This window comes from Diabrotica virgifera, chromosome 9 (assembly GCF_917563875.1).
Source record: "Diabrotica virgifera virgifera chromosome 9, PGI_DIABVI_V3a".
NCBI classification, from domain to species: domain Eukaryota; kingdom Metazoa; phylum Arthropoda; class Insecta; order Coleoptera; family Chrysomelidae; genus Diabrotica; species Diabrotica virgifera.
In genome coordinates, this window is record NC_065451.1 from 110601524 (window position 1) to 110619607 (window position 18084).

Below are 18084 nucleotides of genomic sequence, written 5' to 3' on the forward strand. Positions count from 1 at the left end.
AGTGTCATCGCATAGATTTTTGAAAATTATTGAACATGTATTTTTCAGTTTTTCGATCCGATGTTCATTTCGCGAATTATTCGGCCTTTCCGCTACTTTTGGGACACCCTGTATATAACACTCATTCATCATGAAAGATCGCCTGTTTTTAATTTAAATAAAATTGTTCTGTTCATCACAATGAACACTTTAAAAATAATCTACTTATGTACTAAAAAAATACTTTTGCAAACTAAAATTTGACTATGCTCAATAAATTTTAAAAATTATTTTTCAGTATGAATTTTTTCAAAATATAAAATATAATTACTATTTTATACCAGTTGTTAAAGACAAATGGCTCATTAGTGATTATCGATCAGAGATCGGATTTCTTGCTGATATGGTTTTTTTGCAGTATTATAAATAATTCATTTAATTTGTAATTTTGGGTGTCAATTACAGTGTATATGTTTCCCACGCCTCTAATCTCTTTCAATGTTTTCGTTAGTAGCATACCGTGATTGTGGGAAATGTGTATTATGCACATTCCATACAGACCACTGTCGCAGACACAAAGATTTTCTGTTAAACTATTAATAACTACCCAATATGTGAATTTTTTTTATTAATAAATATGTTGTTTCCAATTTATCTCTCAAAATTATCCAATATTGTTTTGACAAAAATACGTTTATGTAATATAAATTTAATTTTTTTCTTTCCCGAAAAGCTAGGGGGGGGCCACGGCCCCCCCTGCCCGTGTGTATGGGCGCCTATGGCAATGACAAACAGAGCACTCACACGACGTGTACAATTAACAAGTACGCGAGCGTAAACATTTGGCTTAACGACCTTGACAAATGAATCAGTGGTGTGATTACTAATAAATAGACCAGGACATTTAGGAAAAAATAAATCGATATTTAAATACAGCACGTAGAAGTTACAACTTTTTTCATTGTGTTCAGGATGACACCAGTAAAAAAGTCAACAATAGAAAAATGGCTGGAAATACATAGTTGTATTTTAGAGTGCATGATATGCATCCACAAGTTCATAAACATGTCAAAATAAGTGTATTAGGGCCAGATTTTGTTACTCGGGGGTTTTTGCGTCGCTGAGGACGAATACACCATCAGAACTGACCATCGGGGCACCTGGTGTCCAGGTTCACTGCTAAGGCACGTCAGAGGGTGTTCGGCACTAAATTTATGCAAACAGATTACTCTGGAGTTTTTAAGGTAGCTGAGCAAAAATACGCCATCAAAACCGACCCCGTGTTGCACCTGATGCCCAAAAACCCTCCAAACTCCTGAAAATAACATGCCTTAGCATTGTGTACCAGGCGACTCCAGAAAACTCCAAGTATAAACTCTAACCTCCAGATAACGTGCCCTAGCAGTGACCCTGGGCACCAGGTGCTCCGGGTGTAGGTTCTGATAGCGTAGTCATGTTCAGCGACCTCAAAAACCTCGCGAGTAACAAAACTTAGCCCTTACGCTCGGTTTTATAATCAGTTAAAGTGGACAATTCATATGGGTAAATTTCAACTTTAAAGTGAACTTTAGTTAATGTTCACTTTAAGTTGATTATGAGACCGAGCGTTAATATGCTTATTTTGACATGTTTATGCACTTTTTAATGCATGTTAAGAACTTTTAAAAAGCAATTATTAATTAGTCATTTCCACCCATTTTTCTATTGTAGACTTTTTTCTTGACATCATCCTGAACACAATGCAACATAGGCGTAACCAGGATAATCCTAAGGGGGGTTACAACTACTGGAAGGTCTCCGAGGGATATGGTGTTAAGCGTATAGAGCTCAAAGTACATCGCAATGGGGGGTTATAACCCCCAAAACCCCCCTGGTTACACGTATGCAATGCAAAACTAGCAAGTCTTTAGGTGGTGTATTTAAAAATCGATTTATTCCGGTGTTTTTAGTGCTAAATGCACTGGTCTAAATGAATAGTCGCAGTAAAGGCCAATTATTTATACATTTCGTTTGACCGCCTCTGCAAGTATAGACAAATACGTATGTACTTCGCAATCAGGGCCGTCTTAAGCATACACGGCGCCGGGGTGCAAGACTCATCTTTGCGCCCCCTTTTGTCAGAAGATTTTAGGTATATATAGGTTGTAGGAACTCTAACATTAAAACTAATTATGTTTGTTTTCTTAATGCGCTAGTTTTTTTAAATTTAAATATTGTGTTTTTTTAAGTTTTCTTCGGAGTTTCTCCAACTTAATATTATATTTTCCAAGAAAGAAAAAATACAATTATGTTCCCTCGACATTTCAAATCTTTCACTTAATTTTGCAATGGCAATGTCCAATAAATATTAATAGAAGTTAACGTTAAAATATTATTTTGGGTCTAAAAGAGGCTCGTCTACAACCTCAGTAATTGAAATGTCTTTTTCGGGGACGTGGACGAACAGTACAGAAAATTTAGTTTCGCAATCTAGTTCTTTAGCAATTGATACTAAGTCAATTAATATTTGATCAAACACAATGTCAGTGCGGTTGTTGGCTAAATATTTACAAACTTGATCAATATCACAAGCATCTTAACAGCTTTCGAAATAATAATATCGCTCGTTTGCAAAGTTTTGCTGAAAATATTGTTCCATGACCCGACATAACAGATAAACTTTAAGTTGTTTAATTTTATCATCAATGAGCTTGCGATGTTTCTTGTGCCATTGTCGTACTTGTTATCAAAAATTGAGTATAAATGCATCGTAAATTCTCCCCATATTAGGTAAAACAAAATATTTTTAATGAGTCAGTTCTACTCTCCCATCGTTTATTTGAAAGCGGTTTTAATTTAATAGTGGGTATCTCATCCATTATGACATTCCACTGTAATATTGATGCGAAAAAAACATAAATCTCTTGAACAAAACAATTGCTTAGCAGAATCATTTAGCACTAAATTACGGCTGTAAGCTCCACAAGAAACATAAAACGCACGAGGATTCATGTCTAATTTTTTTTCGAAGGCCAATATTTTTTTCCTTCATATTTGTCCCATTATCATATCCTTGGCCTCGTAAATCATCTAAATCATAATTCATTAATTTCAAAAATTCTAACAAATAATTTGCTAATCATTGCCCGGTAAAAAACCTGGAAAATGTTCTCTAAGCGCCGGACTCCACTTGCGATTTGTAGTCGCGCGATTGTTTTGTCGCGAAGATTAAACACATTGTTTCAAATACAAGTTTACATAATACTATTTGCTACTAAATAATCGTGGATTGACTTGTATTTGAAACAATGTATTCAATCTTCGCGACACAACAATATAGTAAACCTAACGAACCTAACAACAATATAGTAAACTAATCACGAGTGTATGTAAATTTTGAACAGCTATATCTTTTTTGTCCTAGAGAAAAACAAAAAAAAAAAAATGCAAAATATTTAAATAAGCAAAATCTACATTTTTTACTCTTTGAGATTTTTTTGATCTCAAATAAAATTTTGAAAAAAGCATTTTTTTGCAAAATAAGAAAAATCACTTACAATAAAACCAAATATTTCAATTTTTTTATAGATATCTAAGTAATGTAACTTGTAAAGCGGTAACGATTAATTTGATTTGGGATGCTAATTATGAGGTGACTTTTACGATTTAAAAAAAAAACAAAAATAAAGCTTTTTTAAGTTTAAAAAAGCTGTAATGAGCTTTTTCCGAAAAGTGCCTCATTTTTGGGTTATGCGTCACGTTGAAATATTCGATTTGGAATTTAAAGAATAAGAACCTACTTTTCATTAGATACAACTCTTCCTCTACTGGGTATCGGTATACAGACATAATATTACGTATACCCTTTTTTCACTTTAAGCTTTAACTTTTTTTAAGCATTAATAGCCTTTGTAAAAAATACCGAAAGTGCACTTATATATATTTGGTATTTGTAGTTTTTTTTAAGAATAAGAAGCGCAAGTTTTAGCCTAGCAAGTGTTCGGCTTGCGCCCCTTCGACTTGGTGCCCGGGTGCCTCGCACCTCTTGCACCCCCGGGTTGAGACAGCCCTGTTCGCAAGTGTGCGAATAATCGCGATCCCTTTGACTCGGGACATTTTACCGACAACAGTTGGAAAACGAACGAGTGGCAACGACTGACAAATAATTGTACGAGTAACCCACTCAGACAACATGGCAAGTGACGATTATTCGCCAAGTACACGAGTCGTTTAAGTCCGGCTTTAGGAGAAACTGCAAATTGTGAGGTTATGATTATATTCAAAATTATTTCAAAATTCAAATCAAAAGTTTTTAAAGTACTTACCAACAATGAACAAGTTCAGACAATTATTTGGAAAAAGTCTCTCGGTAATTGGTATGGTTCATGTTAAAGCATTACCAGGTAACAATGTAAATGTTTTATAATAAAAATTATTCTTGCGATTCATCGCCTTTACAAAATACCATCTCTTTTAAAATCAAACATGTGTTTCTGTTTGTTTTGTTATGTATTTTTGTTTATAATTTGACGTCAACTCCTAGCTCCTGTAAGCTAGACAACCAGTATGACCTTATGTGAAAAATAGGCAATGTAATTCAAACTTCGAACAACTATTGCTCAAGTTTAGGGATATAACATTTCTTTTACTTAATTTAATTCACTTTTTATTTGTATATTTTTTAGCAGTAGCATAAATTTAAGTTATAACCTGTAGTACAGTGGCGCACCTAGAATTTTCCTCGGGGGGGGGGGGGTTGGGTACATAAATTTTTTTGTATACATAGTTTGTTAAAGACAAGTTGCATTTTCCTACTATCCTTTATATGCCCTGGGAGGGGTTTTAACCCCCAAAACCCCCCTGGATGCGCCACTGCTGTACTGTAGTACAATTGTTTCACGGTTTTTGCTCCAAATTTTAATGAACTGCTTGGATTGTTATGAAATTTGGCAAATTCTGTCTAAATCCTAGCCCACTACTTTGTGCCGTGTAATTTGCGTTGCCTATATCGTCGCCTCAAACTCAAAGCAACAGAAGGATATGTCATATAGTTAGGGTTACCATAATTTATTAAGGCCAAATCCGGACAGGGGTAGTCCAAGGGGTTGTAGAAAATGTAAAATGTGAATTTGACTGTGTTGCTACCTCTACATTGTACCTACATATATGCGAAATGCTTAGTTTTTTATTGGGCCCAGGGATAGGATGTTCTTCATCTGTTCTTCTTTCATACTTTTCAGAAGACATAATTTTTCTTAAAAGTGGCTTGTCATTTTTTATTTTGTCATGGAATTCGGAACATGACATTACAGAATTAGCTTTAATATTGAAAAGCTCCTTTATAACAGGCAGAGATAATCTTCCTCTTTCAGCCGTCCATATAAAATTCATCATCGAAAAGATACGTTCAGTAGGAGCCGAAGTACCAGGCAGACAAAAGATGAATTCTCCTATTTTAAAAATATTCGTAAAATAAAACGTTGCTTTTAGAAAATGCTTCAAATATTTCTTGTCATTTGTCATGAGTGTTTGGGGTTTCTTCTTTAGGTAGTAAAGTCCATTTAGGTTTTAGCTTTTTTAGAACTTGGAGAAGTGACGAGCGCTCATCAAATAATTCATCCACATCGACAGAATTCGGTACAACGCTGACTATAATTAAAGCGCTCTCTTCCATCTCTTTCCAGGTAGGATCACCTTGTAGCTTTAACCATTTGATATAGCGCAGAATGAAATTTCCCACCGTTGGGCCACGTGTTTTCCATTTTTTTAGTAAAGAAAAAATCCGGACATTTCTCGTATCCGGACGCCAATCCGGACATGTCTTTCAAATCCGGACTGTCCGGACGTATGGTAACCCTACATATAGTACTGTTGCACACCGATTAACCTGCGTGCATATATATATATATATATATATATATATATATATATATATATACTAGGGCTTAGAGGATGGAAAATTTTATACCCCCTGGAGACGTAACACGCTATCTACCCTACAAGCTAAAAGTGAGGCTAATTCTGAAAGGTCTGCCATTCGTTTGGTGGGCGTTTGAGGTCTGACACCACTTCTTTTATTAGTGATTTTTGTGCGATTTCTGAGTGAAAACTAGCAATTTTTTTAACTCTTTAAAATGGTAACGTGTTCGGCTTACGGTTCTAAAAGCGACAGCAGAAGGAAAGAAGTGGGAGTTACATTTCACAGGTAAATAAATATTTCTGTTAGGGGTGCGTAGATGAAAATTCAATAAATACTCCTTTATTCTTAGATATTGCTTCTTAAACGGTTAATAATTTGAAAATTAACACTTTAATGTACTGTTACGCGATTGACTCTACTATTTTATTTATTTATATCTTTAGGCACTAAGTTTAATTTAAATAAAGGAAGACTTACTTATATTATTTTATTTACATCACTTATTTATTTTAATAATTACAAATAACACCAACTAACACATCTAATTTACTTCCGATAACTAATAAATACATTTCACTAAATCCGATTTCGAATACAATTATATCACGCGTCGCGGCTCGTTCATTGACTGACTGCCCTCTGCTTAAAAATCCTCCGCTTATATAGATACGGCTCTGCTTCGAGAACATTTCGAATGCCTGAGACATGTCTCCGCCCATCATCGGGAATACTCTGGCTTAGCGGAGAAATTACTCGTCAATGACGTGGCCCCGTTGTTTGTGACTGCTAGGGGCAGGGCCGGCCTCAGTTAGAAACTCGTCACATTGCCCCCTCCTTAAAAGATGGTTCCTCCTGGAACCTTGTCGGGACTGGAACTGGATGCTGGTATCTGCAACTGGACCCTCTTTTACAACTCCCAGTTGTATAAAAGTGACAGGGGACGGTCTTCTCTCCACACCAGTAACTATGCGGATTGCAACAGACTAACACCTGGACCTCGGTGTCTTGGAAAATTTCTTCTACCATATTTCGGATAACTCTTCAGTCTAATTGGCTGCATTCTAACTTTGGCATGGCTAACTTTTGCACGTCGGACTCCAACACATGCTCTCTCAATTGAATTAATGCATCCCATACATCTTGGTAGGTAGGTTGGTCATGGACAGTGTCTTTTGTTACCAGATAGAATAGGTAACGTGATGCATCTTGGAGTTTCAATGCTTTGCCAGGAGCTGGCAGTTGGCATTGAAGTTCTGCAACTCGACCAAACTTCATTCGGAAGGCGGATGCCAACCGTCGTGCGTCTTTGATACTGGCCGGGATGGTATGGGCCAGTGAATAGTCATCGGGAAGTGCGAGTAAATCTCGCTTTTCTTCAGTGGTAACACCATGTCTTGCTTTACCGGTACCTCCATAGGCCCCCATGAACTCCTCAAACGTGAGGTCAGGTATTTCTCGAACTTGGTTTACCTCCACTTCTTCATCTACGTCGTGGTCTCCCTCGTACGGCGCCAACCGGTTATGGTGGACTATCATCGGCTTTCCCCTAGGAATCTTGCTTATTCGGTAGATAACGTCATTGATTTTCTTGACAATGAGGTACGGACCTTCCCAGAACTGCTGCAACTTGGGAGAACAACCTGTTCGCTTCTTTGGATTATAAAGCCAGACTTTGTCGTTCTCCTTGAAACATCCCCTCTCGGCTTGGGTATCGTATCGTTTCTTCATTCGGTCGCTAGCGATCTGAAGATTAGAACGGACCAACTCATGTATATCGTCCATTCTTCTTCGCAATTCATTCACGTAATCCTCACCAGCAACATCTTCTCCAGGTCGACATCCAAACTCTAGATCACAGGGTAGACGCATCTCACGTCCAAATAGGACTTTTGCTGGTGTTTGGCCAGTTGATTCATTAACAGCAGATCTATAGGCCATTGCGAATAACGGAAGGTACTGGTCCCAGTCTCGTTGATGATTGGACACCATCTTTGTCAAATACTTGCCGACTGTCCTATTCATACGCTCCACCATTCCATCCGATTGCGGGTGATAGGCCGTGGTTCTCGTCTTCTTCATGCCTAGTTTATCACAGATTCCTTGAAATAGATCGCTCTCAAAGTTCCTTCCTTGGTCACTATGGATCTCCAGAGGTACTCCAAATCGGCTGATGCAGTCTTTGATTAACACATCTGCAATAGTGGCGGCCTTCTGGTCTGGAATTGCGTAGATCTTCACCCACTTCGTGAAGTAATCCATTACCACCAACATGTATTTGCATCCATTGTCACTTTCTGGAAATGGCCCGGCAATATCCAAAGCTATTCTTTCAAACGGACTTTCAACATTGTACTGTCTCATAGGAGCCTTTCTTTTCCGGTAGGGTCCGTTACTTGTAGCACAGGTAGTACATTTCTTACACCAGTCCTTCACATCGTCGCAACTATTCATCCAATAAAATCGTTCCCGAATTCTCTGAAGGGTCTTCTTTACACCAAAATGCCCTCCTGATGGACTGTCGTGTAACTGACGAAGTACTTCGGCTACTCTGCTCTTTGGAATCACCAACTGTGTTCTCCTCACTGAACCATCATCATTTTCTATTATTCGTTTAAGCAAGCTGTCTTCCAAGATAAATGAGTCCCACTGGGCCCAATACGTCTTAACTACTGAGCCTAGGCTTGATATTTCTTGCCAAGATGGTCGACGATTTTCTTCTTTCCATTTTCGAATCTTCTGTAAAACTGGATCTTTTTCTTGTTCTTCCTTGATCTTGGTAGGCGTCCACTCGTCGTTGACCACTGTTGTTCTTAGTACTGCTGCTTCCTTTGACTCTGTTTTGTTGCAATGGGAACATTCTGCTGGACACGGTCTTCTACATAGAGAATCAGCGTTCCTGTGGCTAACTCCGGCTCGATGCTCGATCTTAAAATCATATTCTTGAAGTCGTTCAATCCATCTGGCTATCTGACCCTCTGGATTCTTAAACTGCATTAACCATTTAAGGGCGGCATGGTCGGTTCGGATTAGAAACTTCCTTCCGTAGAGGTATTGATAGAAGTGTTCCACTGATTTTACTACTGCTAGAAGTTCTCTTCTCGTGACGCAATAATTTCGTTCAGGTTTTGAAAGCACTTTATTAAAATATCCAAGGACTCGTTCCTGTCCTCCTTGGATCTGCGACAGCACTCCTCCAATTCCCACATTACTTGCATCCGTATCTAAGATGAACTCTCCTTCTGGCAGTGGATACCCTAATATTGGCGCTGTAATTAAATGCCTCTTCAAAGTTTCAAAGGCTGTTTGGCAGTCTCTATCCCAGCAATAATCCCTTGCTTCCTCTGTAAGTCGCGCTAATGGCTTAGCGATATCTGCAAACTTCTTAATGAATCTCCGGTAGTAAGTACATAGTCCCAGAAAACTTCTCACTTGATGTTTATCAGTTGGTTCCGGCCATTCCTTAATGGAATCGATTTTTCCTTTGTCCACGGCCACTCCTTCTTTGCTGACTATATGGCCTAGATAATTGACTTTACTTTGAAATAGCTGGCATTTCTTGGGGTTCAACATTAACTGGGCAGCTTTAAGTCGATTAAAAACGTCTTCTAAATTCTTCAGGTGGTCTTCAAACGTCTCCCCCAAAACGATTATGTCGTCTAAATACACCAGGCACGTCTTCCAAGATAACCCTCTCAACACATTTTCCATAAGCCTCTCAAATGTCGCAGGAGCATTACAGAGTCCGAACGGCATAACGTTGAATTCCCATAATCCAGATCCTGTCGTAAAGGCCGTCTTCTCCTTGTCCACTGGATCCATTTCTACCTGCCAATATCCAGACTTCAAGTCCAACGTAGAAAACAATTTACTTCCAGCCAATGTGTCCAACGTGTCGTCGATCCGAGGCAGAGGATAACTATCTTTCTTGGTAACATTGTTCAACAAACGGTAGTCCACACAGAACCTCGTAGTTCCATCTTTCTTCTTGACCAGGACCACCGGAGAGACCTATGGGCTCGTAGAAGATTCTATCACCCCGTCTTTCTTCATTTCTTGAACAATCCTTTCAGCTTCCTCTCTCTTTGCCTGTGGTAATCGTCGAGCTGTTTGACGAATTGGCCTAGCGGTACCAGTGTCAATTTTATGTTTGACAACTGTCGTTCTTCCTGTCTTTCCTCCTTTCGGTACGAATATGTCACGATATTGCCTAAGAAATTCCCTTAATTTTCTTTTTTCCATTTGATTTAGAGACTGGCCTGCAACTGCAACCATTTGGTCGAACTTGTCGTTGGAATTATCTGATGTTGTCGTCTGACGGATTATGGATGTCACGGGTACACAAGTTCCTACTTTTGTCTCCTTTTTGATGGTCACTGGGTAGTCATTGACATTAATCAATCTCACGGGAATTTCTTTAGCAGAAGTAACCAATTCCTTTCCAATTATGATTCCTCGGCCAACCTCCTCGTCGTGGTTCCATGGCTCCATCATAATAGGTGTTCCTTCTTCCACAATTCCCTGTAGCCGCGCTACGATGATCGTTTCACTCCTCGCAGGCACAACTGTATCTTCTCTAATAGCTGCTAGCATAGTGCTGTGATCATGTGGATGAAGAAATACCTCCTCGTTGCCAACTTTGATTACCCTGTTCTTAAAATCCAATTGAAATCCACGCAAATTCATTACGTCCATTCCTAATATAACATCTTCTTCGATGTCTGCAACTATGACAGTATGGACGAACTTTTCTGCTCCAATCCCCAATTGTATCTGGATTTCTCCGTGGATGTTGGCATTTTCACCTGTGGCAGTCCGCAGTCGCAACCTCGTTGGTAAGAGTTTCTTACGACTGTTTATAACTGACGGTCGTATAATGGTCCTGGTCGCTCCGGTATCCACCAACAATGTATACTTTTTACCATTTATTTCTCCATCTACATATACATTATCTTCACGACATTTCAAAGAAGCTATTAGTATTAGATGGTCTTTAGAGGAGTTCTGAGTCGAGGCTGCCCCCCTAGGGTCGGTGCGTTCTCTTATTTCCTGCTGGTGAGTTTCTTGATTTGCGTTCTTCCTTGAACTCCGTGCGTACCCCTTTTCACCACAATTGCAGCAATTCATGGTCTTCGTTTTCTTCGATGTAAAGCCTTTCACCATATTTACCAGCTGGTCAAGTTTGTCTTCATCCTCTTCCTCTTTCACGGTCCTAACTTTACTGTACCCGCCAGAGGCCTGGGTAGCTGATTCGTATTCGATAGCGGCAGACAAGACATCGACCAGCGTCTTGTGACGAGCTAACCGCAGTGTTCTTTGCATTTCATGATCACGAAGGCCATCAATGAATGTTTGAACAGCCAACTTTTCCATCATGTCTTCGGGAGCTGTTGGATATGCATACCGTACTAACCTGGCAATATCGACCTCGTATTCTTGAAGAGCTTCATCTTTCTTTTGTCTTCGATTTTTAAACTGCGACTGATAGACATGCTCTAAATGTTCGTGTCCGTATCGCATATTCAGTCTCTTTTTAAGCTGCTCGAAGTCATCTGTCTCCTCTACGGCTATGGTCTGGAGGACATCCAAAGCGTCGCCTCGAAGAGCAATAGTGAGGTTTACAGCTTTTTCTTTTTCGGACCATCCGTTCGCTCTGGCCGCCGATTCGAACTGTTTCATGTAGTTGTTCCATGATGACTTTCCGTCGAAATTTGGCACCTTAACACGAGCAAGACTCACACTCCCTTCAACTATCGACTGTGGCTCCAATTTGTATTTGGTTTCATCATTTTTAATGTCTGTTAAGATGGGTTCCATACCTTTGTCTACTTTTTCCGTTTCCTGCATTTTCTTTTCTATTTCCTTGATCTTTTCTTCAAAAGTAGATTTTATGGACGATATCTTGTCGTCAAAATCCGAAGTGACTTTAGAGATCTCGTTAGTCATTTTGCTGTCAAGGGATGAAATATCACCCGAAACTTTCGAAATTTCACTAGAAACTTTGTTCTCTAACGATATAATGTCTGTCGAAACTTTCAAAACATCCGAGGAAACTTGGGAGATTTCACTAGAATCTTTTTTTTCTAACGATGTAATGTCTGTCGAAACTTTAGAAACATCGGAGGAAACTTTCGAAACATCCGAGGAAACTTGGGAGATTTCACTAGAAACTTTGTTCTCTAGCAATGTAATGTCTGTCGAAACTTTAGAAACATCGGAGGAAACTTTCGAAATCGACGAGATCACAGCAGCATGCTTGTCTTCAAACAAATAGGTTTCTGGATCTTGACCCTCTTCTTGAAGAGCGTGTTTTAGACGTTCGACTAGATCAGCCTTTTTTCCAGTAGAACTCAGGTCCCTTTCTTCCAATTCAAGTCTCAGGTCTGCAATTTTTTAGCTTACACAAGGTAGACATGATCACACACTTTATTTATTACGATTTATATTAATTTATTTTTAAAGGTCCACACTGTATTTAAACCGAAAATTTACGTTGATATTTATTTCAAGTATCCTCACTTCTGCACCATTTTGTTACGCGATTGACTCTACTATTTTATTTATTTATATCTTTAGGCACTAAGTTTAATTTAAATAAAGGAAGACTTACTTATATTATTTTATTTACATCACTTATTTATTTTAATAATTACAAATAACACCAACTAACACATCTAATTTATTTACAACTCAAATTTATGATTTAATTAACTAAACATACTTCCGATAACTAATAAATACATTTCACTAAATCCGATTTCGAATACAATTATATCACGCGTCGCGGCTCGTTCATTGACTGACTGCCCTCTGCTTAAAAATCCTCCGCTTATATAGATACGGCTCTGCTTCGAGAACATTTCGAATGCCTGAGACATGTCTCCGCCCATCATCGGGAATACTCTGGCTTAGCGGAGAAATTACTCGTCAATGACGTGGCCCCGTTGTTTGTGACTGCTAGGGGCAGGGCCGGCCTCAGTTAGAAACTCGTCACAGTACCTTATTACATAATTAATATTACATGTTTAAGTTATAAAATCAGAAAAATTTACATGTAAAATTAAAAGTAACATAAAGACTCGCCATTTTACCAGTGGTGTAGGTATGAAATTATAAAATATATTGTGGCAACTACGGAAATGGAATTAATAATAGCGTTTACTTTTTATATAGGTTTCCAAAACACGAACCAAAAAGAAGTCTTTGGATTGAAAATATGAAAATTAAAAACTTTATACCCACAAAAAACCACAGAATCTGCTCGAAGCACTTTGAAAGTAATTTTTCTATAGTAGACTATAGTAAAATTTTCACTCGTATGGATACGTACATAAACATTACTTAACAATGACATTGTCACCATTAACCCTTAAACGGCCAACCTTTTTTAGGTTCCATGTACGCCCAAGGGTGGGTAAAAAATGTCCACCTCGAAAATAGCTAATATATTTATTGAGAGTTGTTGAAAATGGATTAAACTTAAGAATCTTATGCTTAATAAACACAGCATCTTCTAAAATATTAATATAAACAATTTACAAACCTTACAACAAAATTACAATGTACATCAAAATTAACATACCAGTAATTCAGATTTGTCGATTTTCTCCATATTCTTTCTTTCAGCCTCCTCATTGGCGGATAATTATGTAGATTATGTAATTATACATCGATAATTATATGGATTATCTTCCTACCAACGAGAAATTATGTAGAAACCTTTAGTAACAAGTTTTGCCAAGGGTGTACTTTTTATGCCCATCCATATTTAACTCAAGATGCTGCTTTTATTTTCAAAAATATTGGTAGAACCAAATTAACATTCGATAATGGGCTGTCTTTTTAACAATAAATAATTAAAAAAAAATTTTAAACACGTAATAAATACGTTACAAGAGAATACGCATTAGGTGGACATTTTTTACCCACCCTTGGGCGTTTAAGGGTTAACTTAGAGATGAATTTTGAATGTTCTTGGATAACTGTTACTTGTATCATCGCTTAAACTATTAATTCACTTAATTAATATTCTTTTTCTCATGATCATCTTTCAGTGCGTCACAGTTTTTCGATTTCTCTCTAACGCATTAAATTGTATGTGACAGAAAAAAAGGCACGTCTCTGAATACTTTGGTAATTATTCTAGTTCGGTGATTATTCTAGTTGTCGATAGATGGCGCCATAATCAAAAAAGAATTATTTATTAAATATAATAATAATAATATCAATATAATCTGTACAATTTATAAGACTATACAAATGAAAGAAAATACCATTTTATAAATGCAATAGATACAATTGATTTGGTTTTATTCCAAATTGAAAATAAAATTTGACAACTGTCAGATTTAACTAAAATGTCACGTTAGAATAAATGTCATAAATGTGTATTATCACGGACTTACCTTTTTTTCTATAATTTGTGACGCACTGAAAAATGTTCATGAAAAGGAGAATATGATAATTTTTCACTAACTATGTATTCAGTGATTATAATAATTTATATACTATGCAATAAAAGATAATACTTAATCGAGAAAAGAGGAAAAGTGATTTTTTTAATAATATATTGTTACTATGGAACGCTTAGATAAATTTTGAATATCTTTAACAACAAAATGATATCACATTATATATCCTGGTGTAGTCTCTGCTTGCGATCTTCCTTAAATAATAAACAATAAATAACTTTTTCTTAATTTCACGTCTTAAATCAATTATTTATCAAATGCACTATCAATAGTATTTAATAAACAACTCAAGATATTATAATTAATAAAGCCACGTCAAAGATCTAAAATTGCCACTGTCTTGTCAGCACATTCTGTTCGACTGAGTGCTTTGTATGACAAAGATAGCGAATGTTAGATTTGGAAAATATTACCACTGACATGGTGTTCATTTTTTTCCTGAAAAATACTTTTGAAAAATTTAAACGCAGATTGAAAGACTAAATTATTACCGACGGCCGAAAGTCCCTTAGAATAAATGAAATAGTTATTTATGAAACAGTTCGTGAAGTACGCTTTTTGCGAACGCACGCGATGTTTAGAGCACGAGCGACAGCAGAGCGAGTGCTATACATCGCGTAAGTGCGCAAAAAGTACTTCACGCACAGTTTCATGCAATATTTTATCTACAATAAACAAATAAAACAACTGTAACTCTTCGTCACTGGAATTCATTTCTATTCTACAATTTTTAGAACATTGACATTTAAAAATTCTAACTTCTTTCAAACTGCGATCTTATACATAATCACTTATACATAAACTTATACATAATATGAGATAGAGTAGATAAAGTTTCTTTTGAATGAGATATTTGCAATAAAAAATCACACTAAATTGTCTTTTAGTTTTTCACCCCTGTAACTTTTTTCTCAGAATTAGAAAAAATAAATACCATTTAAATAGTATTGGAGCCGAAATTTTGCGCCCATACCCTTAAGTTAAAATGTTTTTGTATACTAGGTGATAATATACCTATTTGAAATAAAGATATGTATCAAATATAAATCAATAATTCAAAAAGTTGTTTGCTTTCGTCACATCCCCAAATTCCTAATCCTGTGTGACGCCTCACAACCCGGCCTAATTCTTCTCGATATTTCTCCGCGTTACGAGTAAAGGCCAGATCTTCCACGGCGATTCGAGGCGACCGCTGCCAGAGTATTTAAGAACAGGAATCCGATCACAGGCCAGTCAGTCAACGAACGAGCCGCGACGCGTGAGATAATTGTATTCGAAATCGGGTTTAATGAAATGTATATACTAGTTATCGAAGTTATTATGTTTAGTTAATTAAATCATAAATTTGAGTTTTAAATAAATTAGATGTGTTAGTTGGTGTTATTTGTAATTATTAAAATAAATAAGTGATGTAAATAAAATAATATAAGTAAGTCTTCCTTTATTTAAATTAAACTTAGTGCCTAAAGATATAAATAAATAAAATAGTAGAGTCAATCGCGTAACAAAATGGTGCAGAAGTGAGGATACTTGAAATAAATATCAACGTAAATTTTCGGTTTAAATAAAGTGTGGAACCTTAAAAAATAAATAAAATATAAATCGTAATAAATAAAGTGTGTGATCATGTCTACCTTGTGTAAGCTAAAAATTGCAGACCTGAGACTTGAATTGGAAGAAAGGGATCTGAGCTCTACTGGGAAAAAGGCTGATCTGGTCGAACGTCTAAAGAACGCTCTTCAGGAAGAGGGTCAAGATCCAGAAACCTATTTGTTTGAAGACAAGCATGCTGCTGTGATCTCGTCGATTTCGAAAGTTTCCTCCGATGTTTCTAAAGTTTCGACAGACATTACATCGCTAGAGAACAAAGTTTCGACAGACATTACATCGCTAGAGAACAAAGTTTCGACAGAGATCACATCATTAGAGAAAAAGGTTTCTAGTGAAATTTCCCAAGTTTCCTCGGATGTTTTGAAAGTTTCAACAGACATTACATCGTTAGAGAAAAAGGTTTCTAGTGACATTTCGAAAGTTTCGGGTGATATTTCATCCCTTGAAAGCAAGATGACTAACGAGATCTCTGCTAGCATCTCTAAAGTCACCTCCGATTTTGACGACAAGATATCGTCCATAAAATCTACTTTTGAAGAAAAGATCAAGGAAATAGAAAAGAAAATGGAGGAAACGGAAAAAGTAGACAAAGGTATGGAACCCATCTTAACAGACATTAAAAATGATGAAACCAAATACAAATTGGAGCCACGGTCGATAGTTGAAGGGAGTGTAGGTCATGCTCGTGTTAAGGTGCCAAATTTCGACGGAAAGTCATCATGGAACAATTACATGAAACAGTTCGAATCGGCGGCCAGAGCGAACGGATGGTCCGAAAAAGAAAAAGCTGTAAACCTCACTATTGCTCTTCGAGGCGACGCTTTGGATGTCCTCCAGACCATAGCCGTAGAGGAGACAGATGACTTCGAGCAGCTGAAAAAGAGACTGAATATGCGATACGGGCACGAACATTTAGAGCATGTCTATCAGTCGCAGTTTAAAAATCGAAGACAAAAGAAAGATGAAGCTCTTCAAGAATACGAGGTCGATATTGCCAGATTGGTACGATATGCATATCCAACAGCTCCCGAAGACATGATGGAAAAGTTGGCTGTTCAAACATTCATTGATGGCCTTCGTGATCATGAAATGCAAAGAACACTGCGATTAGCTCGTCACAAGACGCTGGTTGATGTCTTGTCTGCCGCCCTCGAATACGAATCAGCTACCCAGGCCTCTGGCGGGTACAGTAAAGTTAGGACTGTGAAAGAGGAAGAGGATGAAGACAAACTGGACCAGATTGTCAATATGATAAAGGGCATTTCATACAAGAAAACAAAGACCATAAGGTGCTGGAATTGTGGGGAAATGGGACACGTACGGAGTTCATGTAAGTACCCTAGGTACAATAACAGTCAAGAGACTCACCAGCAGGAAAACTAGAACGGGTCGGCCTTAGGGGGGCAGCTTCGACCCGCAACTTTTCCAAAGACCCTCTCATACTAATAGCTTCTTTGAAATGTCGTGAAGATAGTGTATATGTGGATGGAGAAATAAATGGTAAAAAGTATACATTGTTGGTGGATACCGGAGCGACCAGGACCATTATACGACCGTCAGTTTTAAACAGCCGTAAGAAACTCTTACCAACGAGGTTGCGACTGCGGACTGCCACAGGTGAAAACGCCAACACCCATGGAGAAATCCAGATACAATTAGGGATTGGAGCAGAAAAGTTCGTCCATACTGTCATAGTTGCAGACATCAAAGAAGATGTTATATTAGGAATGGACGTAATGAATTTGCATGGATTTCAATTGGATTTTAAGAATAGGGTAATCAAAGTTGGCAACGAGGAGGTATTTCTTCATCCACATGATGACAGAACTGTGCTAGCAGCCATTAAAGAAGATACAGTTGTGCCTGCGAGGAGTGAAACGATCATCGTAGCGCGGCTACAGGGAACTGTAGAAGAAGGAACGCCTGTTATGATGGAGCCATGGAACCACGACGAGGAGGTTGGCCGAGGAATCATAATTGGAAAGGAATTGGTTACTTCTGCTAAAGAAATTCCCGTGAGATTGATTAATGTCAATGACTACCCGGTGACCATCAAGAAGGAGACAAAAGTAGGAACTTGTGTACCCGTGACGTCCATAATCCGTCAGACAACAACATCAGATAATT

General features: G+C 37.6%; 1 protein-coding gene across 1 annotated transcript in view; it reads left to right on the top strand.

Annotated features, from left to right (window-relative positions):
- The first annotated feature begins 4206 nt into the window (after nt 1–4206).
- LOC126892383 (uncharacterized protein F13E9.13, mitochondrial) overlaps nt 4207–18084 on the top strand; it is a 52556-nt gene continuing 38678 nt past the window's right edge. Inside the window, exon 1 of the mRNA XM_050661901.1 lies at nt 4207–4361. Coding sequence (XP_050517858.1) covers nt 4289–4361 — 73 coding nt within the window. The 5' untranslated portion in view covers nt 4207–4288. The remainder of the gene's footprint in view (nt 4362–18084) is intronic.